Here is a 26,934-nt window from a genome sequence, read left to right as displayed (position 1 = left end):
CGCTGCGTACGACAGATTTAATAATTAGCACCAAGTTTGCCATTTGCAATAAAAACCCCCAATTCCTGGGCTTTGAGAGGAGGGGTTGGGGTGGGAACCCCCCATCTACCCCTTAGCCACTCCAGGGAGTTGGGGGGAGGGGGTGGTGAGAGGGGGCATTTTTAAAACCACGATAATAAAAAAAAAATGATTTCCCAGCAGGGGGGCTCCCACGCGGTGCAGGGGCTTCCTGGGACAGAACCCCCAGCCCAGGAGGGGGTTTCCGGGGCCATGGGGCCGGGTGGGTGGAGGGGACCCCCGACACTTTGCAAGGGGCCCCAGGCTGGGGCACATGGTGCTGTTCCTAGAGGGTGCGATCAGGGCCTGCTCAGGGCACCCCACCGGGCCCCGGGCCCCCGTGCCAGCCCGGTCAGGATCTGCGTCTTGGGGTGTCGGGGTCCAGGGCACCCCCTCAGTTTTTCCGGATATCTGCGTACACCACCGACTCGGACTTGTTGATCTTGTCGCTGCAGTGACCACCCGAGTGTTCTAGCTGCGCGTAAATGACTGGGCCCTGGGGGAGAAGGAGAGAGTCAGAGGGCGGAGGCCAGGCTCAGGGGGGCCCCTCTCGGCCACGTGCTCCAGAAGCCTTTCACAGGCGCGGGGCACGCCCGGTTTGTGACCTTCTGCCCAGAGTCTGGAAGTTTCCATCCCTTCCGGGGCCCTGCCCGCAACTTCCTCTGGGTCACAGGCTTCCTGGGGCTTTGCCTTGCCGGCGATGGGGGGACGCTGCCTCCCCGGGACCTGCAGGAACACTCGGGCCTGACACAGTGTCTGGGATGCGCTTCCACGCATGGCCCCGAGCACAATTCTCCGGGTCCCGTCTGGTCGCAACAGACTGAGACGCTGCTTCCCAGAAGGTGCAAATCAGAGAATTTTCTTCCCCCCCCCCCCCCAATGTCAAGACCGAAAGAAAAGCCAGGGTTGGAGCAATAGTTGGGTACAGCAGGAAGATGTGTGCCTGGCTTGTGGCCGACCTGGGTTCCAGCCCGAGCACAGGGCCAGGAGTAGACCCTGGGCACTGCCGGGTGTGGCCCTCCCAAACCCAAAACCAAAGAGTTAAAAAATAGTAGCAGAGGGGGTCTGGATAGCACAGCAGGGAGGGCATTTTCCTTGCACGCGGCCGACCCGGGTTCGATTCCCAGCATCCCATAGGGTCCCCGGAGCACCGCCAGGAGTGATTCCTGAGTGCAGAGCCAGGAGGAACCCCTGAGCATCGCCGGGTGTGACCCAAAAAGCAAAAAAAAAAAAAAAAAAAAAGTAACAGAAACCCCCCCAAGAGGCACATCTGTAGGGTGGCAACCAAAAGTCCTGTGGCAGTGACCTCCGGCCCCAGCAGGAAGAGAGACGGGGTCCAAGACGCAGGACAGCAGGGAGGGTGTTTGTCTTGCCCAGGGCCCACCTAGTTCCATCCCTGGCGCCCCCCCCCCCGTATGGTCCCTAGCGCTTGCCAGAAATGATCCCCAAGCTCAGAGCCAGGAGTAACCCCTGAGCACTGCTGGGTGTAACCCCCAACGAACAAAACATACAAATGAATTTGAGGGGCCGACAGTACACCAGAGAAGGCAGACCCGGGGTCGATTCCCAACAGGCACCCCGTATTAAGGGTAATAAAAGCATTTCTCTAGAAATAATAATAGAGGGAAGGCGAGAGATCTTGGGGGCCCCCAGCATGAGAGCAAGGCAAGGGCGGGCTCCCTAGCATAGGGGTCAGAGCATGAGGGGAGAACGCTAGGACAGAGCCAGCGCCCCAAATGACAAACGTGCCCTTCCCAGAATCGCCCCACTCAGAAGCTCAAGCCACAGCCGAAGAGGCCCGGCTCCGAAGCAGAAGTCTCGCAAGAACCTAGACAGAACACAGGGAAATAGAAATCTAATATCCACTGGCATTTTCAGCACAGAGATGGCACGGGCCAACCCTTCCAAAACTCGGAAAGGCGTTTGCCTGGCACGCGGCCGACCCGGGTTCGATCCCCGGCATCCCCTAGGGTCCCCCGAGCACCTCCAGGAGTGATCCCTGAGTGCAGAGCCGGGAGTCAGCTCTGAGTAGCGCCGGGTGGGACCCAAAAACCAAAAAATCCAAACAAAACGCCTGATTGGCCCTCCCCACGTGAACGTGGACCTGGAGTCAGACCCCGATGGGGCTGGAGCCATAGCACAGCAGGGAGGGCGTTTGCCTTGTAAGCGGCCGACCCGGGTTCAATCCCCGCATCCCATAGGGTCCCCGAGCACTGCCAGTGTGGCCTCATAAACCAAAAAAAGTCTCCCTGAATTCAGCTGCGAGGAAACCGAAGGGACACAGCTGTGGACGGGGAAGTCCCCCAGGTACATCCGCAGAGCTGGAAGCCAAAATTCCGTTGCCATGACTCAGCCCAAGGGGGATGTAGAGCAATGGGCAAGATGACCCCCCTGCCCCGGGCGGGAGCAGAGTTTGGCAGCCAAAGAAGAAAATGAAAGGGCTGGAATCCTCAGATTAGACCTGGGGCTGGGGGGAGGGCAGGTAACGTGGGATTAAGCGCGGGGAGATCCCTAAGGCAGGACCTGTGCCGGAAGCACAGGACACGCAGGGGCACAGCAACCCCCCTGGAAGGAGCTTCGGGACCGCGAGATGGAGCAGGAAAATCTCCCCGACATCCCCCACACTCTGGGGATTTGGAGAGGAACAACTTGGTGGTCTCTCCATCCTACAGGGACCTACAGAGGTGCCAGCATTCCTGCCCCGGGCATCCACAGTCAACATCCGGGGGGATGAGGGGAAGGGACTTGCTTTGCATGCAGTTGACCCAGGTTCGATCCCCGATAACCCATAGGGTCCCTGAGTGACCTGGGTTTGATCCCCAATAACCCAAAGGGTCCCTGAGTGACCCAGGTTCAATTTCAATAACCCATGGTACCTCTGAGTGACCCGGGTTCGATCCCCGATAACCCATAGGGTCCCTGAGTGACCCAGGTTCGATCCCCAATAACCCCTAGGGTCCCTGAGTGACCCAGGTTCGATCCCCAATAACCCATAGGGTCCCTGAGTGACCCGGGTTCAATCACCAATAACCCATAGGGTCCCTGAGTGACCCAGGTTCGATCCCCGATAACCCATAGGGCCTGAGTGACCCAGGTTCGATCCCCGATAACCCATAGGGCCTGAGTGACCCAGATTTGATTCCTGATAACCCAAAGTTCCTGAGTGCAGAGCCAGGAGTCAGCCCTGAGCACAGCCAGGCGTGACCCTCATAAAAAAAAAAAAGAATGAAATAAAAGAACAAAACTTGAAGTCCCAGGTGGATGTAGTACCCCCAGACTAAAGTGAAAAGGTAAGAAATACTTGGTGAGCCAAGAGCTAAGTGGGAACGAGAGGAGGGAGACCCAGGCTGCCCTGGACGCAAGGCTGGAAGGTTCCAGCACGAGGGGAAGATCTTAGATGGACAGCGGACAGTCCCCAGACCACTTCACACAAGTGGACAAAGCAAGCAAAGAGAAAAATAAGACAAAGATGAGCTCCCTGTCGGGGCCGGAGTGACAGTCCTTCAGGATAAGGCACTTGCCTTGCACAGAACTGACCCGGGTTCGACCCCCGGCACCTCCAGAAACTCACCAAGGAGGGATCCCTGAGCACAGAGCCAGGAGTCAGCCTGAGCACCGCCGGGTGTGGTCCCAAAGCAACAAAACCAACTTGTTCTTCCGTGTCAAGAATGGGGACTCCCCACCCCTCCCCACCCCTAACATTCCCGTTCGCACACCGTCGTCACCCAAGACACAGACAGACTGACAGACAGAAAGAGGCAGCAAGGAAGACCGAGGCCAGGGCGCGGTTCGCTGTGGAGAGGCCAGTTCTGGCCGCCAGCCCAGTCCCACACTCGCCATCTGTGGCTATGTGGCTCAGTGACACAGACACTCCCCTTTCCTCAGCACACAGAACCCCCCACGGCCCCAAGGACAGAGACACCCACCACAGAACGTCATCTCAGTCCCTCAGAAGGTTCCAGAAGGCCCGAGCACAGACTGCTGAATCTTGGTACGAAAGTGCCCGGAACTGCCCGAAATCAAGCAACTCGGCCCAGTGCCCCTGAGCGCCGCCCTCCCCCAAGGGGCCCAGACCCTTGCAAGGACCAGTTGGTTTTCAGCGCCATCAACTTGCCCAGCCCGTGTGGGGTTCACCGAGCACCAAACACCTTGGGGGCAGATGTGCCTTTCCCAGATGTGTTTTCCCTGGTTTGGGAGGAGATTCGCCGAGGCCTACTTCCATGATGCTGGTTTCATCTCTCTCTCTCCCTCTCTCTCTCTCTCCCTCTCTCTCTCCTGTCTCTCTGTCTCCGTCCATCTCTCCATTTCTCTCTCCTTCTCTCTTTTTCCATCTCTCTCTTTCTCTGTCTCTCTCCATCTCTCCCTCTTTCTCTTTCTGTTTCTCCATCTCTCTCCCCCTCTCTCCATCTCTCTCTCCCTCTTTCACTTTCTCTGTCTCTCCATCTCTCTCTCCCTCGCTGTCTCTCTCCATCTCTCTCCATTTCTCCATATCTGTCTCGCTCTCTTCCTCTCTCCATCTCTATCTCTCTCACTCTTTCCTTCTCTCTCCATATCTCTCTCCCTCCCTCCCACCCTCTCTCCCCCTCCTCCTTCTCTCTCATCTCTCTTTCTCCATCTCTCTCTGTCTCCCTCCATCTCTCCATATCTCTCTCCTCTCTCCATTCCTCTCTACCTCTGTCTCTTTCTCCATCTCTCTCCCTCTCTCTCTGTCTCTCCCCATCTCTCCCTCTTCCACTTTCTCTGTCTCTCCATCTCTCTCTCTCCCTCACTGTCTCTCTCCATCTCTTTCCATCTGTCTCTCTCCATCTCTCTCCATATCTCTCTCCCTCCCTCTCTCCCTCCTCTCTCTCTCTCTCTCTCTCTCTCTCTCTCTCTCTCTCTCCCCCCATCTCTTCCTCCCTCCGTCCTTCTCTCTGTCTCGCAGCTCAGGATGCTTCGGCTGTACCCAGGAGAGCCGCAGGTGCCGGGGAAGGCCCGGGCAGGGCCGTGGTTACCTGGTGGGATGCGGCGGGCAGGCTCTTTACCAGCCCCTCCGTGTCCGAGGGGGACTTCCTCGGGGCCTGTTTAACTGGCGAGAGACCCTCAGAGGTGCTGCAGCTGATGGGATGGGGGGCGGGAGAACAGAAGGCGAAAAGAACAACAAATTAAAAGAAACAGATGACATGGGCGGGCGAGGACTCGTGAGGGATGCAGGAGATGGACGCAGACCAGACACGCTGCTCACGGGGACGGAGGGGTGGGGCGGGGAGACGGTCTCAGGGACCCGGAGACCTTTGCTTATCTCTGACTTGGGTCTCTCTGAGGTCAACACAACTGCGAGGGTCGGGGGGGGTGACTGGGGGCCAGGAGACAGACCCTTGAGGGGGAGGCAGGCTGGGGATGCTGGAGTCAGCGGGGGAGGGGCGAAACCCTGCGGTACCCAGTACCCACTTCCCTCCTCACGCCCCGCCCGTTCCCCCATCCATCGGCCGGCCTGGGGACAGAGACTTCTGGGGGAGTCACGGGCCGGAGCGACAGGACAGCGGGGAGGGCGCTGGCTTTGCACGCGGCTGACCTGGGTTGGATCCCCGGCATCCCATAGGGTCTCCCTTCAGGAGTGAGCCCTGATACCTGAGCGCACGCAGAGGCAGGAAGTCAGCCCTGAGCATCGCCGGGTGGGACCCCACTCAGAGATGGAGAAGGATGGAGAAAGCTCCCCTCGCCCAGGTGATGCTTTGCGGGGGGGCCTAGCAGAGTGTTTACTCGGCAGCTCCATCTTGGGCCCTAGCCATGGGCCTGGCCGACCCCTGTTCGATCCCCGGCACCCCATAGGGTCCCCCGACTAGGTCATGTGCCCGCTGACTGCTTTGGAGCCACACTCGGCGGTGCTCAGGGATCACTCCCGGCGGGGCGCGGCGGGGGGGACTAGATGCAGTGCTGGGGATGGAACCTTGTGCCAGGCAGGCGACCCCCCCACCCCGTACTGTCTCTCCCGCCCCTGGGCTGAGTACTCTCAGGCACACAATCCAGGTATGGAAAAGAGACACACACACACACACGCATGTCACCCATCCCCGCACCCCCGTTTTCCAGGGTGGCGGGGCGTACCCCGTTTGTCGCACAAACTAGGGCAAATCTGTGGATGTCAACCCCCCCCCCTCCCCAAATAGCGCATTAGCGTGAAGTCAAGCTGATTAGTGTGGAGAGGGGAGGAAGGACCGAGGACACAGAGGGGGACATTATCAGCCACAGTGGGGGGGGGAGGGGGGCAGAAATTAGTTACCATGAGTCTAGGGGCCCAGCGGGGACCCCCGGCCCTGCTAAAAGTCCCCCGGTCGGCCGCGCCAGCAGTTCTTAAGAAGCAGAAGAGAAACGGGCTCTGATTCGCGCATACCCAGCCAAGGGAGGCAGGGGGGGAAGAGAGAAAAAATAACAAAACAGGACAAAACAACAAACAAAAGTGAGAAGAGCAACAAAACCCACCAGGCCATGCAGGACACCCCCCCCAAGGCCCCCAGGCACGCACTTCCGACCGGGTGGGTGCATGACCCCCAACATCACCACCACCACTAGGCATCTTGGCAGCAGCTTAAGTTGGGGTACTCCCTACGGCGGACCCCGCTGACCAGGTTCCAAGCAGGTAGCAACCGAGCACGACACTCAAGTCATTAGACACAGCAACAACTGTCCCCTGCACGCCCCCCACTACCTCGAAATAGGGCCGCAGAGCCGGGGAGAGGAGGGGCGAGGAGAGGGTCCCACCTCACCAGCCAGGGGGGCAGGACATGCAGTGCCCGGACAGCGGTTGCCTTTGGGGGGGGGGTCCCACCTCACCAGCCAGGGGGACAGGACATGCAGTGCCCGGACGGTGGTTGCCTTTGCGGGGGGGGGGGGGGGTCCCCCTGCGCCTGGCCACATGAATCCGGCCCGCACCCCTTCCTAGGGCGCCCAGCGGGGAGCTTCTGGGCTGGTCGGACCCCCGACCTCTCAGAGAAGCATCCAGCCCACCCCCTGCAAAGAGAGAGGCTGCAGAGCTGGGTTCCAAGCCGAGCCCCCCTCCCCCACCCAGGCGGGCTGGAGAAGACGCCAAGCGATGCAAGTGCCCCAGAGAGAGAGAAGCCCACCGTGGGGGTGTCGGGGGGCTTTGCAGCCCGACTCTGCTGGCGACCAGATGGGCGTTTCCCTAAGGGGGAGGAAGGAGCCTCGGGTGATGCTGCTGGACCACGGGATGCCCCTGGGAGCATCCTGCAGGCGGCAGTCCTGAGCGCATGCGCGCGCGCCCCTGCGCGCCCGGCGGGCACCTGCCCGTCCTCCCGCCCCACCCGCGTGCCCCAACCGCGCCTTACCCGGTGTAGTCGCGCTTGAAACTTCCCTTCCGATGCAGTACCAGCAGCACGAGGGCGGCGAGCAGCGTGAGGCCCAGCACCACGGCCGACACGATGCCCACCACCACCCAGACGGGGAACACGGGCAGGTTCTCTGCAGGGAGGGGGACAGGTGGGGTGGGCGTCAGGGCTCGGCCGCAACGGGACCCCGGAACCCCCGGCAAACTGTCTGGAGGGAGCCAGACCCCACGTGTGCTTTCGTTTTTCTTTTCTTTTCTTTTCTTTTTTTTTTTTTTGGAGGGGGGCTACACCTGGCTGTGTTCAGGGCTGAGTCCTGGTGGGTCTGGAGGGGACCCGATGGGATGCCGGGATCGAACCCGGGTTGGCCGCCTGCAAGCCAACGGGGCCTCCCGCCTGCCTGGGTGCTCCCTGTGGCTTCTCAGAGGGGACCGAGAGCTGTTTCTTGTTGCCGTCGTTTTTTATTTTTTCTTTTTTGGGGGGCCACACCCAGCGATGCTAGGGGTTACTCGTGGCTCTGCACTCAGGAATCACTCCTGGCGGTGCTTGGGGGACCTATGTGATGCCGGGGATCGAACCTGGGTTGGCTACGTGCCAGGCAAATGCCCTCCCCGCTGTACTATCGCTCCGACCCTGCGATCGGTTTGTTTTTTGTTGGGGATTTTTTGGGCCACACCTGGCGGGGCTCAAGGTTGACTCCCAGCTCTGTGCTCAGGAGTCATTTCTGGGGTGCGTGCGGGGCCTCCCCCTGGACTCTATCTCGGCCTCCACTGCTTCTGGGTTTTAACAGGGGAAAACTTCCCTCCCAGACAAAAATCGAAAAAGTAGCAAACGTAACTCCCACTCCCACCCGGCCAAGCTCTCATGACTGCTCTCATTTCTCGTTCGGACTGGGGGCCAGTGATCAGTCCTTACTCCTGGCTCTCCATTCAGGGGTCACTCCTGGTGGAGCTGGGTGGGGGGACCACATAGGGTGGAGGATTAAACCCAAATTGGAGTCTGGAGTGACAGCACAGCGGGGAGGGTGTTTACCTCACATGTGACCAACCCAGTTCAATCCCTGGCACCCCATAGGGTCCCCTGAGCACCACCCGGATTTATTCCTGAGTGCAGAGCCGGGAGTCAGCCCTGAGTGTTGGGTGTGGCCCCCAAACCAAAAAAAAAAAAAAAAATCATAAAATCCTGGCTGGTCACTTGCAAGGCAGGTGCGCTAACCACTGAACCATCTCTCTGGCCCCTAATCTCACTTCTGATCAATGCTGAAGGACGGGGACAGAGGCTGCTCCAGTGGGGATGTGTGGGTCTCCACCCAGGGAAGTGCCCTGCCTGGTCTCTGACAGGGATGCCCAGGGCTCAGAGGGGGTCGGAGGCGGGGGGGGGGGGGGGGGGGCGGGGGGGGGAGGGGCCGCACCTTTCTCCACCACATGTAGCCGGATGTGTCCGGGCTGTGCCACTATGTCGGGGGGGTTCTTGACGTCGCAGATGTAGGTACCGTTATGCATGAACTGTATGTTCTCGATGCTGATGGACGCGTCCTTCTTGTCCAAGTCTCCGGCCCAGCTGATTCGGTCCTTAAAGGGCGCGTAGTTCCCGACATAAACTTGTCCTTGAGAGTAGTGGAAAAACTGCGCAGAGGAAAGGGGGGTGGAGGGGACCAGTGAGCGACGAGCGACTCGACGAAGGCCACCCAGGGGGAACTTGACGGAAGGGCGGGGAGGGAAGTTCCCCGGGTCAGTCAGGTGTCCCTACCGACACACTGGAGAATGTCCCCTCCGGCTGGAAGCTCCAGGTGACCGAGGTCAAGGTGCCCGTCATATTCACGGACTTGAACTTGCACGGTAGCTTCCCCTGCGTCCCGTTGGCCACAAAGATTTCCTTGGGCGTGTAGACTTCCAGGGCCGCGACACCAGTGGTGGTCACTGCAGAGGGGAAGGAGGAGGAGGAGGAGGCCGGGTGAGTGCCAGGCCCCCGCGATGTTGACGTTACCCCACAAGCGAGACGGGTGCATGACATCCGGCCGCCGGCAGCCCAATTGCCCGTTCCCCCGCAGAATGTCCCAGTCCACAGTGGGACTTGCCAGTGGCCAGAACTGTGTGGCAGTTCGTGCCAGCCTGGCTGTTATTGGGGGGCCAGAGAGGCGGCTACGGTGTGCAGGGCACTTGCCTTGCATGCGGCCAACCCGGGTTCGATTCCCAGCATCCCATATGGTCCCCTGAGCACCGCCAGGAGTGATTCCTGAGTGCAGAGCTAGGAGAAACCCCTGAGCATCACGAGGTATGACCCAAAAAAGAAAAAAGAAAAGGTGCCTTAGGGAAGGGATAGGAAATAGTTGTATGTGGGGCCGGAGTGATAGCACAGCAGGGAGGGCGTTGGCCTTGCACACGGCCAACCCGGGTTCGATCCCTGGCATCCCATAGGGTCCCCTGAGCACCGCCAGGAGTAAGTCCTGAGTGCAGAGCCAGGAGGAACCCCTGTGCATCTCCAGGTGTGACCAAAAAACCAAAATTTTTTTTAAAAAATTAAAAAAAATAATAAAAACCATTTATTATGAGGGGAAAGGGGCTGGAGTGATAGTACAGCGGGTAAGGCATTTGCTTTGCACGCAGCCAACCCGGGTTTGATTCCCAGCATCCCATATGGTCCCTGAGCACCGCCAGAAATGGTGTTTCAATTAATAAGATTGAAGATCTTGCTCAAATAAAATCATTCTGCAGAAGTGACATGAGAATCTCGCCACATTTCTTTTCTTTTCTTTTTTTTTTTTAAAGAAGAAGAGAGGGCTGGAGCGATAGCACAGCAGGTACGGCGTTTGCCTTGCAAGTAGCCAACATGGCCGACCCGAGTTCGATTCCTCCGTCCCACTCAGAGAGCCTGGCAAGCTACGGAGAGTATCTTGCCCGCACGGTAGAGCCTGGCAAGCTCTCCGTGACGTATTCAATATGCCAGACACAGTAACAACCAAGTCTCACAATGGAGACGTTACTGGGCCCTCTTGAGAAAATCAATGAACAATGGGAGGACAGTGACAGTGACAGTGTGAAGAAGAAGAGAAACTATTTTAGGGGCTAAATAAAGGTCAGAAAGAAACTTATTTGGAGACCTGAGTGATAGTACAGCGGGGTACGTGTTTGCCTTGCACATGGCCAACCTGGGTTCGATCCCCGGCTTCCCATAGGGTCCCCTGAGCACCGCCAGGAGTGATCCCTGAGTGCAGAGCCAGGAGGAACCCCTGAACATCACCGGGTATAACCAAAAAAGCAAATAAATAAATAAATAAATAAATCAAGCACCAGTTGGCAGCAAATATAACACACACACACACACACACACACACACACACACCCCGTGTTCTCATCAGCCCCAGAACGTGGAATAAGCAAGGGGTGTTGTCACTCAGCGGCAGAGCTGGGATTTTTCTTCCCTCCTGAGGCTTATCTGTGTGACTCTGGGGGCGCCTCCCCGCCCCCGGAATGGGACCCTTCCCCTCCGAGTGACCCCCCTCCCCCAGCGTCCAAATGTTTGGTCTCCGAACACAATGAGCACTTTAGACTCCCCTTCTTACACACGCTGATGCCACACAGCTGTAGGCCCGGCCCTTTTCTATATAATAATCGCCGAGAGGGTGGATTATTATTCTAGGGAACAACGGGTGATTCTTTGCAGTCCAAACCTCAGAAACAAGCCCTCCTTTCAACAGAAGCAAACAAAAAGGACGTCCCTCGCCACGGTGGGCCGGAGAGGAGGCGCTGGAGATCGCCCCGGAGGGAGGACCTGAGGCGGGGCCAGGCGGGCACCACCAGCGCTGGCCTGGACCATCGTCACGCCCGGGAGCCGGGGCATCCCTGGTCCCCACCTTGGGCTGTGCCAACATCCTCTTGATTCCTGTGCCCTCTTTGCTGTTCCAGAGCATTCCTGGCCTGTTTCCTCTCTTCCTTCACTGTCGGGCAGGATGAGGGATCAAACTCGGGGCCTCGCTGGGGGCTGGAGCGATAGCACAGCGGCGGGGAGGGCGTTGGCCTGGCACGTGGCCGGCCCGGGTTCGATTCCCGGCATCCCATAGGGTCCCCTGAGCACCGCCAAGGGTGATGCCTGAGTGCAGAGCCAGGTGTATGTAACCCCTATGTGTTGCCAGGTGTGACCCCCCCAAAAAAATCAAACTCGGGGCCTCGCAATGGCGAGGCAGGTGGCCCCGTCCCCTCCTTCTCGGGGTCTCCCGGTGGGAATGCGGTAAGCCCACCGCGGGCAGGAGGCCGCCAAAGAAAGCAGAGGCCCAAGCAACAGAGGACAGCAGGGAGGGCACTTGTCTTGCGCACGGCCGACCTGGATGCAGTTCCCCGGCATCCCATAGGGTCCCCTGAGCACAGAGCCAGGAGTCAGCCCTGAGCACTGCTGGGTGGCCCTTAAACAAACAAAAAGCATGGGGTGGGGAGTCTGGCCCTGGCGCTTGAGGAGACAGGAAAGGTGTGTCCAGGTGGCTACAGTCTACCTGCCTGAGTTGTACTGGCAAGAGGGTGTCGTTGTACATATCCTTGGCAGAATAAGCTCCCCACCCAGGGCCGGAGCCATCGCATGGCAGGGAGGATGCTCGCCCGGCATGGAGCTGACTCGGGTTTGGTGCCAGACGCCACGCAGGGTCCCCTGTCACCGCCAGAGCAATTCCCAGCACAGAGAGTGTCCCGAGCACGTCCCTGGGCCCCCAAACAGTAACCAATGTTGGGCTGGAAGGTTTAAGATCCTCCTCTCCCAGTCTGAGAGCAGATGTCGGCGCAGAATCTTCACCCCCACCTAATCGTTACAACCCGGCATGCTGCTACAAGTGTGTTTTTATTTATTTATTTATTTATTTATTTTGCCTTTTGGGTCACACCAGCATGCTCAGGGGTCACTCCTGGCTCTGCACTCAGGAACCACTCCTGGTGGTGCTCGGGGGACCCTATGGGATGCTGGGGATTGAACTCGGGACAGCCGCGTGCAAGGCAAAAGCCCACCCTGCTGTGCTATCGCTCCGGCCCCAACTGGTACAAGTTTAGGACAAAGAGAAAGACTCCATTCATAACCCATTTATTCTGCAAAAAAAAAAAAAGATTCTTGCTTGTTTGGGGGCCACACCCAGCAGTGCTCAGGGCTGACTCCTGGCGGGCTCCGGGGACCGTCTGGGATGCCGGGGATCGAACCCGGGTTGGCTGTGTGCAAGGCAAACGCCCTCCCCGGTGTACTATGGCTCTGGCCCCATTTCTGCAAACAAGATTCACAGTACCAAGTCTGTGATGATTACACGGTGAGACGCAGGCTGTGTTTGTTCACTCTCCCGGTGAGCTTGGGACCCCCAAGTGGTAGATAGCGCCTAATGCCAAAGACCCCGGTATGCATGCGTGCGCTCACACACACACACACACACACACACACACACACACACACACACCCCTACAAATGCATGCACATACATGCACATGGCATGTACCCACGTGCACACCTATACATATACCTAACACAAGCGTGCATGGCATGCAAATACATGCACACACATGCACACAATACACATTTGCACACGTGCTCACACACACACACACATGCCCGCGCACATACAGATGCCCCCCAGAGCGGGCCTTCAGGCTCCCTCGTGCCAGGGACCAGCGGCCCCCCCGCCCTCCAGCCCAAGATTCAGGCGCAGGTCCTTCTTCTGAGTCCCTTTCGTGCCCCGCCCCGCCCGTCTACACCACATCCTCCTGGTCTACACCACTTCCACTTTCACTCGAGTCACGTCCTGAGCTGATCCCTGGTTCCACACTCACCTGCAGCCCCAAATAAATAATCCCAGGCCCGCCCTCCCAGCAGGAGGCCCCAGATGAAGTGTCCCACCCCCTCAGCTGTGGGGCTCCCATGGGGGACAAATCCCCCCTAGTCCCAAGTGATGTCCCCGCATCCCGCTTTCCCCCACGATCAGACGTGATTCCTGCACTCTGGTTTGGGGGTCACCCCCGGCGGTGCTCAGGGCTGACTCCCAGCTCTGCGTCAGGAATCACTCCTGGTGGTGCTCGGGGGACCCCATGGGATGCCTGGGATCGAACCCGGGTCAGCCGCATGCAAGGCCAACGCCCTCCCCGCTGAGCTATAGGTCCGGCCCCACTTTCTCTTTCAACCAATGCCTTCTAGCTGGCCAACACCAATAGCGTTTGCAAAAATGACCAAGACCACCCTGAACGCTTTCGACGGGGACACTCAGTTCCTCTTGCCCTTTACTTTTTTTTTTTGCTTTTTGGGACACAGCTGGTGATGCTCAGGGCTGACTCCTGGCTCTGCACTCAGAAATCTCTCCTGGCGGTGCTCAGGGGGACCCTATGGGATGCTGGGATTCAAACCCGGGTCGTCCGTGTGCAAGGCAAACACCCTCCCCGCTGTGCTATCACCCCAGCCCCTCGCCCTTTACTTTATTCTATCTGGGGCCACCCCTGGCAATGCTGGGGCGAGGGGTGGTCATACGGGATGCTGGGGATCGAACCCGGGTCAGCCGCATAAGCTCCCTGGCTGTTGGACCTCGACCTGCCCCCTCCTCCTCCCCTTCAGAGGAGAGAACCCAGAGAGATGCCCACCTCAGGGCCTGGGAGCCCCAGCACCACGCGCTTGCCCCGAGCCTGGCCCCGGCTGCTCCCGAACCCTTCCGGCGCCCACAAAGCTCTTTCTGTCGGGCCAGAGATGCTGCCCGGGCTCCTGAATCGCGCCAGTCACCGCACTGGTCACTCGCCTCCTCCCATCCTGGAGGCATCTGTCCAGGCCTGCTAGGTCCGTCTGCTCCTGCCCTCCCTCCCTCCCTCCCTCCCTCTCTCTTTCTCTCTCTCTCCCTCCCTCCCTCTTTCTCTCTCTCTCTCTCCTTCCATCTCTCTCCTTCCTTCTCTCTCCTTCTCTCTCTCCCTCCTCTCTCCATCTCTCTCTCTCTCCCTCCCTCCCTCCCATCCTCCCTCCCTCTTTCTCTCTCCCTTTCCCGCCTCCCCCATCCACCCCTCCCAGCCTCTGTAATGGACCCACAGTGCAGAGGCCAACACAGGAGCTCCCACAATTACCCACTGACCCCAGTGCTGATCTCAGCCTCCTGCCACATGGCTCCCTGACCACCCCGGGCATGGCCAGGCTGGACCCGAGCAGACTGGACCGCCCCTCCCCCATCCCCCGCGTTTCCCCAGAGGCTCCGGAGGGCTAGAACTGCCGACAAAGGGACTCGCCTACTTGCCCAGACGTGTCACTGTTAATGTTTGTTTGTTTCAAAGACACACCCAGCCAAGTGCTCAGGGGCCTGCACTGCTGGGGGTGCCCCTATGGGGTGCTGGGGATGGACCAGCGCAGGCCAGTCAATGCCTTAGCCCCGGGCCCTGTCCACCCGGAGTCGAGATGTTTCGAAATAATGTTTCAAAACGACGTTCCCCACCCCAACCGACCAACGTGAAGCAGACCAGGTATGGCACTGGCACTCTGGTGTGATGAGTCCGGACAGATCCACCCGTGGCGGAAGGATGAGGTCATTTCCCTGGAGGGAGGTGCCAGGTATCCCACCTGGGGCTCCTCAAGGAGGGGCCAGGGCGGAGAGTCCAGCAGGGAGGGCGTTGGTGGCCCTGCATGCAGCCGACCCGGGTTCGAGACCCGGCATCCCATGTCCCCCCTACCCCCAGCACCACCAGGGGCGTGAGGCCTGAGTGCAGAGCCGGGAGTCAGCCCTGCGCATCGCTGGGTGGGACCCAAAACAGCTGGAGCTTGATCCCAGGGTCGGCCGCATGCAAGGCAAATGCCCTCGCCCTCCCTGCAGTCACACCCCGGCCTGGCTGGGGTCTAGCTCCTGAATCATTCACATCCTCTTTCTTTGCCGACCCCTTACCTACCCTCCCCCTGGTCCTTCCGGGCTGGCCCCGGTCCCCCTCCGGGCAGCTTATCCCTCTGCCCATCTCCCTCCGCCCCCATCCAGCATTCCTGCCACTCTTATCAGGAATGCCATCTCTGGCCACCCCCTCCCCCTCCCCCTCAGCCCCCCCCCCCCCCCCCCCCCCGCCCGACAGGCCACAAGACCCCGCACCAGGATTCAAAGCAAACAGAGCAAGAGCACAGCAGAGAAGGCGTTTGCCTGGCACGGGGTCGACCTGGGTTCGATTCCCAGCATCCCATAGGGCCTCCCGAGCACCCCCAGGACTGATTCCTGAGTGCAGAGCCAGAAGGAACCCCTGAGCATCGCCAGGTGGGACCCAAAAGCAAAACCAACCAACCAACCGAAACCAACCTCAGAAGGCCATGAACTGCACCCCAAGTGATGGGGCCCAGCTAGAGCCCCCAGTGCCCTGGGAGACCCCCTTAAAACACTCATTGGGGGGGGGGCTGGAGCAATAACACAGTGGAGAGGGCGTTTTTCTTGCATGTGGCCAACTTGGGTTCGATTCTCAGTATCCCCCGAGCACCACCAGGAGTGATTCCTGAGTTGCAGAGCCAGGAGGAACCCCTGAACATCGCCGGGTGGGACCCAAAAAAAGCAAAGAAAGAAAGAAAGAAAGAAAGAAAGAAAGAAAGAAAGAAAGCAAAGAGCAGAGAAGAACTGAGGCCCAGGACTGAGCCACGGAAACAAGGGGGACCGAGCAAAGAGCACTCAGCGCTAAGCACGTCCAGGGGAAGCTGTGAAGGAAGCCACTTCTGCGTCAGGCCAGGCCAGGCTGAGTCCCAAAGGCTGGTCATGCTCTTCCGATCGGGGGCAGGAGAGGCTGGGCAATGGAGAAAGCCAAGAAGCCGAGATCTGCGGGGTGCTGGGGCCCCAGCAGGGAGACAGAGCGGGAGGGGATGGGGGGGAGAGGCACGCTGGCTGGTTGCGGTGCACCCCAGTTCCGTTCTGCCCCCCAAGCAGTTCCCTGAACACAGAGTCATGAGTAGCTCCTGAGCACTGAGCACCAAGGGTCTGGCCCCAAAACCTGAGCGAGAGAGAGAGAGAGAGAGAGAGAGAGAGAGAGACTGGACAGATATTATAGCGGGAAGGCTTTTGCCTTGCATGTGGCCAATCCAGGTTCAATCCTCGGCATCACATACGGTCCCCTGAGCACTATCAGGAGTGATTCCTGAGCACCGCTGGGTGTGACAACAACAAAAAAAAAAAAACTGGGGGGGTGGGAGAGAAAAAGAAGAGAGGGAGAAAGAGGGAGAGAGACAGAGAAGGAGAGAGAGGGAGAAAGAGAGAGGAAGAGAGACGGAGAGAGGGAGAGGGAGACAGAGGGAGGGAGAGATAGAGAGAGAGGGAGAGAGAGGGAGAAAAAGATGAAGGGAGAGAGAGAGAGGGAGGGAAGGAGAGAGACAGAGACAGAGAGACAGTGAGTGGGACTTGGTGATGAAAGAACCCACGCTCCATCCCTAGAAGGGGAGCTAAGGGCATTTCCAGCGGCCCCTGTGCCAGGGTGCCTTGGTTTTCAGTGGTCGCCACCAGCTTGGGAAGGTCAAGCTTGGGCCGGGAGCATCCCAGGACGGCGCTGGCAGCCCTGTGCTAAGCTACGCTGGTTTGGGATGCCAGCGGGTGTGTTTACCCCCGAGTACCACGACCACATCTGCCCCTGTAGGAGTAAGACCCTACGCTGATGCTGGAGTTTCTCCCCGGGTCTATGACAATCGGGGGACACAGACTGTATAGGACAGGACTGTTGTTGTTCTCTTCAAGAGGAATTACAGGAGGGGGCTGGAGCGATAGCACAGCAGGGAGGGCATTTTCCTAGCACGTGGCCGACCTGGGTTTGATCCCCAGCATCCCATAGGGTCCCTCGAGCACTGCCAGGCGTGATCCCTGAGTGCGGAGACAGGACTAACCCCCGAGCATCACCGGGTGGGACCCAAAAAGAAAAAATAAATAAATAAATAAAAAACAAAGCAAACAGCAGAGAAGAACCGAGGCCCGGGACTGAGCCACGGAAACAAGGGGGACCGAGCAAAGGGCATTCAGCACTAGGCATGTCCAGGGGAAGCTGTGAAGGAAGCCACTTCCACGTCTGGCCATGCCAGGCCAAGTCCCAAAGGTCAGTCACACTCTTCAGATGAGGGGGGGAGGAGAGGCTGGACAATGGGAAAAGCCGAGAAGCCGAGATCTGCGGGGTGCTGGGTGCACCCCAGTTCCGTTCTGCCCCCCAAGAAGTTCCCTGAGTACAGAGTCATGAGTAGCTTCTAAGCACCAAGGGTCTGGCCCCCAACCCTGAGAGAGAGACACAGAGAGAGAGAGAGAGAGAGAGAGAGAGAGAGAGAGAGAGAGAGAGAGACTGGACAGATATTATAGCGGGAGGGCTTTTGCCTTGCATGCGGCCAACCCAGGTTCAATCCTCGGCATCCCATATGGTCTCCTGAGTCCCCTGAGTGAGCACCACCAGGAGTGATTTCCTGAGCACCGCTGGGTGTGGCAAAAAAAATTGGGGGTGGGAGGGAGAGACAGAGAGAGAGAGGGAGAGAGAGGGGGGAAGAGGGAGAGAGGAGCTAAGGGCATTTCCAGCGGCCCCTGTTCCAGGGTGCCTTGGCTTTCAGTGGCCGCCACCAGCTCTGTCACGGAAGGTCAAGCTTGGGCCGGGAGCATCCCTGGACGGCGCTAGTGGCCCTGTGCTAGGCTACACTGGTTTTGGACGCCAGCACGTGTGTTTACCCCCGAGTACCATGACCACATTGGCCCCCTGTAGGAGTGAGACCCTAGGCTGATACTTGGGTTTCTCCCCAGGTCTGTGACAATTGGGGGACACAGGCTGTACAGGACAGGACCGCTGTTGTTCTCTTCAAGAGGAATTACAGGAGGGGGCTGGAGCGATAGCATCGCGGGGAGGGCGTTGGCCTCACACACGGCTGACCTGGGTTCGATCCCCGGCATCCCAGAGGGTCCCCTGAGCACTGCCAGGTGTAATTCCTCAGTACAGAGCCAGGAGTCATCCCTGTGCATCACTTGGGTGACCCCCCCAAAAAAAAAGAAAGAAGGAAGTCAAGGAAGAAATCTGAAAGATGCCAAGAGGGACGAGAGCCATAGGAAAGCGGGGAGGGCGCTTGCCTTGCATGTGGCTGGCCCAGGTTCGATCCCCAACACCTTATATAGGAGTGATCCCTGAGTGTAGAATCAAGAGTAAACCAGGTGTGGCCCCCCCAAACAAAACAAAAATCAGGGCAAGGTTGCAGACCACTAGCTTTAAGGAGCAAAAGCCAAGATAAAACACTGTTTTGGGAGGGCCAGAATGCATGCTGGGGGTCGGGGTAGGGGTTGGGGGGTAGCATTCTGTTAGCCCCCCAGGCACTGAGCTCAGAATAGCCCCCGAGCATGGCTTGGGCCCAGAGGAATTGCAGTACATGGGAACTGAGTCCAAGGAGATGTTGGCAAAGGCTGGACCACACACCACACACCTAGCATGGGAACTGAGTCCAAGGAGATGGTGGCAAAGGCTGGACCACACGCCACATGCCTGGTATGCCCAGGGTCCCGATTCTATCCCTGACCCCCTGAGATACAGCCCTGCAGTCCCCTGCATCACTAGGAAGACCCCTACACAGACAGACAGACAGACACACACACACACACACACACACACGACCCGAGATTACAGTACAGCGAAGAGGGCCGAGACCCCCATAGGGTCCCCGGATCCCACCAGGAGTGATCTCTGAGCACAGAGCTGGGAGTCAGCCCCGAGCAGAGCCAAGAGTGGCGCCCACCAAAAGAAAAAAAAAAATCCCTGATTACAAGACCATGGCAGGAAGTGCAGTTTGAGCAGAGAGTGGGCACGTGGGCTAAGAGAGGAACCGGGCAGAGCTGTGCCAAGTTGAGCCCACAACCCACACCCACTTTCTAGCCGTACCACCAGCGGCCAGCGGCCAGTGACCAGCAGCGTCAGTCACAATGCAAGGACAGTCGCTCAGACCCTAGAGAGGTGGCTTTCAACAGCAGGAGACTCTAAGAAAGGAGGCGGGTATGAACATAAACAGTGGGCTCAGGAAAGACATCCGGCTTTTGTTTCCAAACCCAATTAAAACTGAATACAATGTACAAGCAGGGAGGCTTTACAAAGTATCACCTCACTGCTTCTCAAGAAACTGCAGCCTCCAAGGAAAGCGAAAGGGGCCAGGGAAGGAACTGAAACATTGATCAGTGAAAGCAACGTGGGCTAGAGACCCAGTGAGACCCTGGGAGCATTCAGAATCCTGCAGCCTCCCGCATTCCAAACCACAGTGAACAAATACAAGGTTTGAAGGGCAAAGACATCGAGGTCCCCAGGACGATGATACCCTCTCATCTGAGCCTGAACAAGTGACCCCCAAAGCAGCTGGCCTCCCCGCTCGCTGAGGGCAGCCCAAACTCTAGGACTTTCTCCTGGACTCCAGAACGCTGCTAATGTCAAGCCCTTGGCAAATTCTAGAAAGGAAACTGAAGGGTTAGAGGAGGGAGAGTTAGCCGGAAACTGAACACCCCCCACCCCCCAGCATCTGACACTTTTCAGGAGATGTTAGTTTGGCTAAAATGAAGTTCTCTCTGCCCAGGTGCAAGACCAAAACAATAGTTGGCAGAGGGTGGGTCGCCACAGTGTGTTTGGTTCTGCATCAGTCACAGCAGAGAGCAAGGGGGACAGACAGGTCATCGTTGGAGGTTGGCCCCTGCATGAGCTGACCCCAGCTAGGTCCTGACCACCCCAGAGGGTCTCCCTAACCCACCGGGAGTGATCCCTGAGCGCAGAACCCACAGGATGCCCTGAGCACCATCTCCTTGGACTCAGTTCCCAGGTCAGGCGTGTGGCGTATGGTCCACCATCTCTTTGGACTCAGTTTCCATTTTGCCCAAGCAAAACAAAAAGAAAACTAGGAAGTCTGCGGCTCTGGGGGGTGGGGGGTGGGTGTTGTTTCTGGTTTCGTGCGAGGCTGGGGATCAGGTCCAGGTGGAACGCACGCAAGCGAGGCTAGTTACTGCCCCTCCCCCACCCCCGCTGCGGGGATATATATTTTTAATCACCACAGATCTTCATAACAGGTGAGTCAGTCACGTGGTCTGCAACGTGCCTGCCAGACCGACTGCGATCAGCCCTTGGGTACCTATTATTTTCCTGAGTCGGTGCCGCCTGGTCCCTCCCACTAGACCAACCCCCTGCTGTCTGCCTGGTCCCTAAGGGGGGTCCCTAAAGCTGATTCAGCAGCCTCGTAGGTAGGGAGGAGAAGGAAAGACATAGAGTGAGGGGGAAGGGGAGGAGAGAGAGGAGAAGCAATGGGGGCAGAGGTGAGGGGTGGGGGCCCAGGAACATGGGTGGTGTATCAGTGTCCACCCTGAGTTGATGCCGGAAGTAGCCCTGATGCTGCAAACAGCCAATCTTGCAGAAAACAAGAACTAAGACCGGATAAGACCCTCACCTGGCCAGCAACAGACCCTCTGGAGAGGCTGGACGCACCCCCTCCCCCAGAGAGAAGCAACCCCCTTAGCAAGGAACTTTTTTTTTTTTGATTTTTGGGTCATACCTGGCGATGCATAGGGGTTACTCTTGGCTCTGCACTCAGAAATCAGCCCTGGCGGTGTCAGGGGACCCTATGGGATGCTGGGAATCGAACCCGGGTTGACCGCGTGTAAGGCAAACACCCTATCCACTGTGCTATTGCTCCAGCCCCAGCAACAGACTTTGACCTACGTCGAAGCCCCAGGTGGGGGCAGGTTGGAGAAACCCTATAAAGGTCACCTTGGACCCAGGAAGGGCGCAGATGCTGCCACCACCCATGTGCTGCTTGCGCCCACGTGGCCAAGCACATGTGGCACCCGCATCTTGAGATGGGGACTTTCATGCTTTCCTGTCTGATGCTGGGGTGTGAGTAGGACTCTCTCCGCCCTCGGAGAAGCCAGGGTTTACTCTTGAGCACGGTCCTCTCCACTCTCTCCCACGTTCTCTTCCTCCTTCCCTCCAAAACCTCCAAATAAAATGTTTCGCTTCACTGCCCGTCTAACTCCTGAAATTCCTTTCTGCGAGGCAAGACAAGAGGCCAGCAATCCTGGGTCCCGGGGAGCAGAGGCGGATGGGGAGAAAGTGACCGTCTCTCTCCTCCCCGCCTCACATACATCACCCGTGGGGTCCACCAACATCACAAACAACCTGGATATCGCGAGACACAAACTTTAATAACCAAATTTAAAAGGTGCCTGTCATGGGCTGGAGCGATAGCACAGCGGGGAAGGCGTTTGCCTTGCACGCGGTCGACCCGGGTTCGATTCCCAGCATCCCATGTGGTCCCCCAAGTCCCACCAGGAGTAATTCCTGGGCTCAGAGCCATGAGTCAGCCCTGAGCATCGCCGGGTGTGACCCAAAAATGGGAAAAAAGAAAAAAAAAAAAGAACAGAAACCTACTTGCCTTGAATGTGTCTGTCCCAGGGTTCAACCCCCGGCACTGCAAAAAAGTAATAGTATAGACATGTTTCCTAATAAATAACAAGCGTTTATTATGTTTATTTATTAATAAGACAAAGGCTGAGGAAACTGGGGATGAAATTTGGGGCGTTTCAACTATTTAAGGGCGTGCCTCAAGTCTAAATCTGGTCAGCAAGCATCTTGAAAAAGAAAAGGTCAATTGATAAAAACATTTGGTTACTACAACAAACATGATTTAATAAAAAAAAATGGGGTCTAGAGCTGCACTCAAAGCAACGTGTTTACTTAGGAAAAGCACAAAATAGTGCAGCAGAAAAGACCTCTGAGCACTGCCAGGTGTGCCCACAATCAAGAGAAAATCAAGGGGGCTGGAGTGATAGCACAGCGGGGAGGGTGTTTGCCTTGCAACACGGTCGACCCGGGTTCGATCCCCGGCATCCCATAGGGTTCCCCTGAGCACCGCCAGGAGTGATTTCTGAGTGCAGAGCCAGGAATCAGCCCTGAGCACTGCCGGGTGTGGCCCCAAACAAAAGCAAATGACATAGCAAGAAATTATAATAAAGACATGGTAGGGGCCTGAGTGATAGCACAGCAGGGAGGGCGTCTGCCTTGCATGTGGCTGATCCGGGTTCGATCCCCAGCATCCCATAGGGTCCCCTGAGCACCGCCAGGAGTGATCCCTGAGTGCAGAGCCAGGAGGAACCCCTGAGCATCACTGGGTGTGACCCAAAAAAGAAAAGAGAATATAATAAAGACACAACAATGGTGGTGCTCAGGCACGGTGCCCCTGGGCAGGAGTGGGTGGTGGCCATCACTGACCGCTGCTTTTTCTTGCCTGCACTTGCAGGGATCGGATCCGGGTCTGCAATTTCCCACTGAGCCACTTCCTGGCGATGTAGGCTAATCTCCTTGTGATCGGCCACAGAAGGGCCTACACAGACAATCCCCACCACAGCCACGGGACCCGGCCACACTTCTGTCTTCTTCCCTAAGATGTCAGGGTTAGAATGGAGATGAATCACCACCTAGCTCAGAATCTGTCTCACCATCTCCATTTGTCAGAGGATCGGAGGCCCCTTCTGGGTACTTCCTGATTCTGCCCGCCCCTATGGCCCTGGGCTCTGGATCCTGAGTCCCTATTCCCTGGAATCATCCCACAATGCAGTTTTAGGGCTTGACCCAAGAAGCCTCAGACCTCCCTCCCTCCCTCCCTCCCTCCGTCCCTCCCTCCCTCATTTCCTCCCTCCCTCCATCCCTCTCTTTCTTTCTATCTCTCGCCCCTCTCTCCATTTCCCTATCCCTCTCTCTCTCTCTCTCTCTCTCTCTCTCTCTCTCTCTCTCTCTCTCTCTCTCTCTCTCTCTCCCCCTCCCATTTTTGCTTTTGGGTCACACCCAGCGATGCTCAGGGCTTACTCTTGGCTCTGCACTCAGGAATCACTCCTGATGGTACTTAGGGGACTATATGGGATGCCAGGGATCGACCAATTGGCCTCATGTAAGGCAAACGCCCCACCCACCCCCTGCACTGTACTTCTGGCCCCAGGGACACAGCCATTTCTTTCTGGTTGTTTTTGGGCCACACCCTGCCATGCCCAGGGGTTCCTCCTGGCTCTGCACTCAGGAGTGACTGCTGGCAGTGCTCAGGGGACCCTCTGGGGTGCCTGGGATTGAACCCGGCCATGTGCAAGGCAAAGAAACTCTCTCCAATTCCAGAACCTTCTTGCCACTGTCTGCCCGGTTACCTCTCTTTGGATGCAAAGGCATTTCAGTGGATCCAAAACCAACTTCAATTTCCTCCAAGACCTCCTCTCCCAATTTCTCTATTTGCAAAGAGCACTCCCTCTTTCAAAAAGAAAAAAAAACCTCTCAGATGCCCACACCTAAACTTCAGCACCCCTCCTGGTCTGGTCTGACCCACACCCAGTGGGTCCCAAGTCCAAGCCAGGCGGGTTGGCTCTGGGGGGAATGGAGCAAATTCTCTACCTGGTCTTCCTCCCTCTTCCCTGGGGCAGGAGCACTCGGTTTGTTTTCTCCGTTCCAGCCACATTCCTCTAACCCACCCTTCACGTCTTAAGGGCAGAGAAATTTATGGTCCCAGGGGCTAGAGCGCGGGAGGGTGTTTGCCTTGCACGGGCCAACCCGGGTTCGATCCCCGGCATCCCATAGGGTCCCCTGAGCACCACCAGGAGTAATTCCTGAGTGCAGAGCCAGGAGTCGGCCCTGAGCATCGCCAGGTGTGACAATCCTCCCTCCTCCCACCCCCAAAAAAAAATCTATGGTCCCTGGTCTTCCCCCAGCCCTGCCAGAAAGTTTCCATTTTTCCACCAGCAACGACTGAGGGACAATTAAGGTGAATGTGATAGTTAGTGTCCCCTACCAGCTTCTCTCCGCCCCCCACACCCCAACTTCCCATCACAGGGAACTTCCGGCAGAAAGATACCATCTCCCCCACCTCCATCTCTTTCTCCAACTTCCAGAGCTCACCACACAATCCAGAATGTTCCCCATCAAGCTGTGAATATGCCAGGGTACTTAGTCTGGGCTTAAGAAATGTGATCAATGGGGCTGGAGCAATAGCACAGCGGGTAGGGCATTTGCCTTGCCCCCTGCCAACCCAGGTTCTATTCCCAGCATCCCATATAGTCCCCTGAGCACCGCCAGGGGTAATTCCTGAGTGCAGAGCCAGGAGTAACCCCTGTGCATCGCCAGATGTGACCCCCAAAAAAAAAAAAAAAACCAGAAAGTGATCAATGGAAAGCAAATGATCTAGCATTTGTCCCTGAAAAATTAGGCTTGAATGGTAGTAGGAAAATCTGAGCAAAAGATAATATCCAACTGAAATACATCTGGACTTTGTATTAAAAAAGAAAAAGAAACGTGCTTAGTAGGCTCTCGGAGTGATAGCACAGCGGGGAGGGCATTTGCCTTGCATGCAGCTGATCTCGGTTTGATTCCCAGCATCCCATCGGGTCCCCCCCCCCCCCCAAGCATCATCAGGAGTGATTCCTGAGTGCAGAGCCAGGAGTAACCCCTGAGCATCACCAGGTGTGAGCCCCCCCCCAAAAAAAGAAACATGCTTAGGGACCAGAGCAATAGCAACAGCAGGGAGGGTGTTTGCCTGGTACGCAGCCGACCCAGGTTTGATCTCCGGCATCCCATAGGGTCCCCCGAGCACCGCCAGGGGTTATTCCTGAGTGGGCTGGAGCAATAGCACAGCAGGTAGGGCGTTTGCCTTGCACGCGGCCGACCCGGGTTCAATTCCCAGCATCCCATATGGTCCCCTGAGCACCGCCAGGGGTTATTCCTGAGCGCAGAGCCAGGAGTCAGCCCTGTGCATCGCCGGGTGTGACCCAAAAAAAAGCAAAAAAAAAAAAAAGAGTGATTCCTGAGTGCAGAGCCAGGAGGAACCTCTACCCCCAGAGAAAAGTAGTTGAACCCATATCAGCATCAGATTCAGGACGGCTTTTGGTCAAACAGGAATTCTTTATGTTTCAGTTTCAAGGTTTGGGCGTAAAAGGGATTCGGCAAGAAGATAATCTTCAAAACAGAATCTGAAATTCTCCACCACTGACTCAAAGGAGTTGGAGGGTTATTTTTGTTTGGTGTTTTTTTTTTGGGGGGGGGGGGAGGGGAGGTTCTGCTACTTTCAAATGCCGCTCACTTGAGATCCCCCCAACTGATTTCTCCTCAAGAAAACATCTGATCTCCAGCATAATCAATTCTGCCAAAACACACAAGGTTTCTGATTAGGCTACTTCCTGCCTTGACCACTGAAACCTAAGCATCACCGCCATCCGCAACCAAAAACTCCACATTGCTAAACTTTTTCTTTGCCTTTTTTATTTTCGGGGGGAGGGGGCACTCAGAGATCACTCCTGGGACTTCTCAGGGGACCAGATGAGGTGCTCCCGAATGAACCACAATCAGCCACGTGCAAGCCAGGCGCCCACCCCTCTCATCAGAGACCCTTATACAGACAAGACAGTGCTCCTATACACCCAACATCCCTTCAGCTGTCAACCTCCAGGGGGTTGGCGGGGAGATGGAGGGTGCATCTTGGAGCTTTGGAAATCATTGGTCCCATACTTCTCCCCGCACCCAGTTCCAGGGCCCCTGAATGTAAATTCAGGATTTTCCCCGCCCCCCGGAAGAAATCCTGGCTGCAAATTCTGGTTCCCAAAGGTGATCCAAACTAACACGTTGCAGGACAAAAGGAAACGAAGGAAGCGCGTGCGTGGCTTTGGAGGGGGCCTGGGCGCGCTCTGGGGAACCCACCCCAAGTCCTGTTCGGGTCGCGGGTCGCAGGGTCGCGCGCGGCCGTGGACGGGGCCGGGATGGCCCACCCTGCAACCGCGCGCCAGGGCGCTAGGGCCAGCCTGAGATTGTCCGGGTGTTGTGACTCATGCAATTTGGGGCTGGGGGGTTGCGGGGTGTGTGGATCCCCTCCCCTCTCCTCGCTCAACCCCCCCCCCCAAAAAAAACGTGTTCTCCCATGTCCCGTGTCCCGCCGTAGCCCATGCCGCCAGCCCCGTGTGCAAGGTCTGCGACGTGGATGCGTGGCAGCCAGGGGCTTGCGTGGGGGTCCGGACCCAGAAGGAAGGGGTGCCAGGAGCCCTGGGGTGCAGGCGACTGAGTCTGGGGGCGTGGGGGAGGAGACAGGGGGTGTCTCTCTCCTTCCAAATCAAATCTCTCAAAGTCAAAAAAAAAAAGGGAAAAAAAGGCAATGCACCTTAAATAAAGAAATCATCGTTATAATAAACCACGGGAGGGGGCCAGCAGAGGGGGCGTCGCGAGTGGAGACCCTGCCACCCCCGGGACCACGAGTCCCAGCCCCGGGGGCGCCCCAACCCCGCACCCCGCGCCCCGCGGTCCAGGCCGCGCGCCCCGCCCCCCGGTCGCCCACTCACCCAGGCCCAGGGCCAGCAGCGCCCACGGGGCTGCCATCGGGCCCCGCTGCAGCCGCCGCCCGCCCCGGCCGCGCTCACAGCGACGCGGGGACCCCGCCGCCACCGTCGCCGCCGTCCCGTGGCACCTCCACGCCGCGGCCCCGCTCCGGGCCCCGCCGCCCCGCCCCGGCCGCTCATTGGCGGGCGCGCGGCCTCGCGGGGCGCCCATTGGCCCGCGCCGCCGTCCGTCCCCGCGAGGCCCCGCCTTCCGGTCCCACCCGGGCGCCTTTCGCCCGGCCGAGGCCC

General features: G+C 57.8%; 1 protein-coding gene across 2 annotated transcripts; it reads right to left on the bottom strand.

The window, feature by feature from the left end:
- MPZL1 (myelin protein zero like 1) lies at nt 1-26,792 on the bottom strand. 2 transcript variants are annotated; one of them, XM_056108588.1, is made up of 6 exons: nt 26,650-26,792; nt 9,129-9,298; nt 8,791-9,004; nt 7,383-7,515; nt 5,052-5,154; nt 1-553 (listed from the first exon to the last, which is right to left on the bottom strand). In XM_056108588.1, exons 1-6 carry the CDS (start codon nt 26,684-26,686, stop codon nt 452-454), a joined length of 759 nt encoding a protein of 252 aa, XP_055964563.1. In that variant the 5' UTR covers nt 26,687-26,792; the 3' UTR covers nt 1-451. The 2 variants fall into 2 exon arrangements, with proteins under 2 accessions (XP_055964563.1, XP_055964565.1); XM_056108590.1 differs by lacking the exon at nt 5,052-5,154.
- Between the last annotated feature and the right edge of the window lie 142 nt (nt 26,793-26,934).

The sequence above is a fragment of the Sorex fumeus genome, unplaced genomic scaffold (assembly GCF_029834395.1).
Source record: "Sorex fumeus unplaced genomic scaffold, SorFum_2.1 ptg000226l, whole genome shotgun sequence".
Taxonomy (NCBI): Eukaryota; Metazoa; Chordata; class Mammalia; order Eulipotyphla; family Soricidae; genus Sorex; species Sorex fumeus.
The sequence above is the reverse complement of the archived record's forward strand: the minus strand, read 5'-3'. Positions and strand labels throughout refer to the sequence as shown.

Bases quoted from the DNA above. Each gene is read 5' to 3' on its own strand.
- MPZL1 (XM_056108588.1), bottom strand. From the start codon at position 26,686: ATGGCAGCCCCGTGGGCGCTGCTGGCCCTGGGCCTGG. The intron at 7,516-8,790 runs GTGCGGCCCCTC...CCCTCCCTGCAG, and splicing joins GCTACATGTGGTGGAGAAAG to AGAACCTGCCCGTGTTCCCC. The intron at 554-5,051 runs GTAACCACGGCC...CTTCTCCCCCAG, and splicing joins TGCCCGCCGCATCCCACCAG to GGCCCAGTCATTTACGCGCA.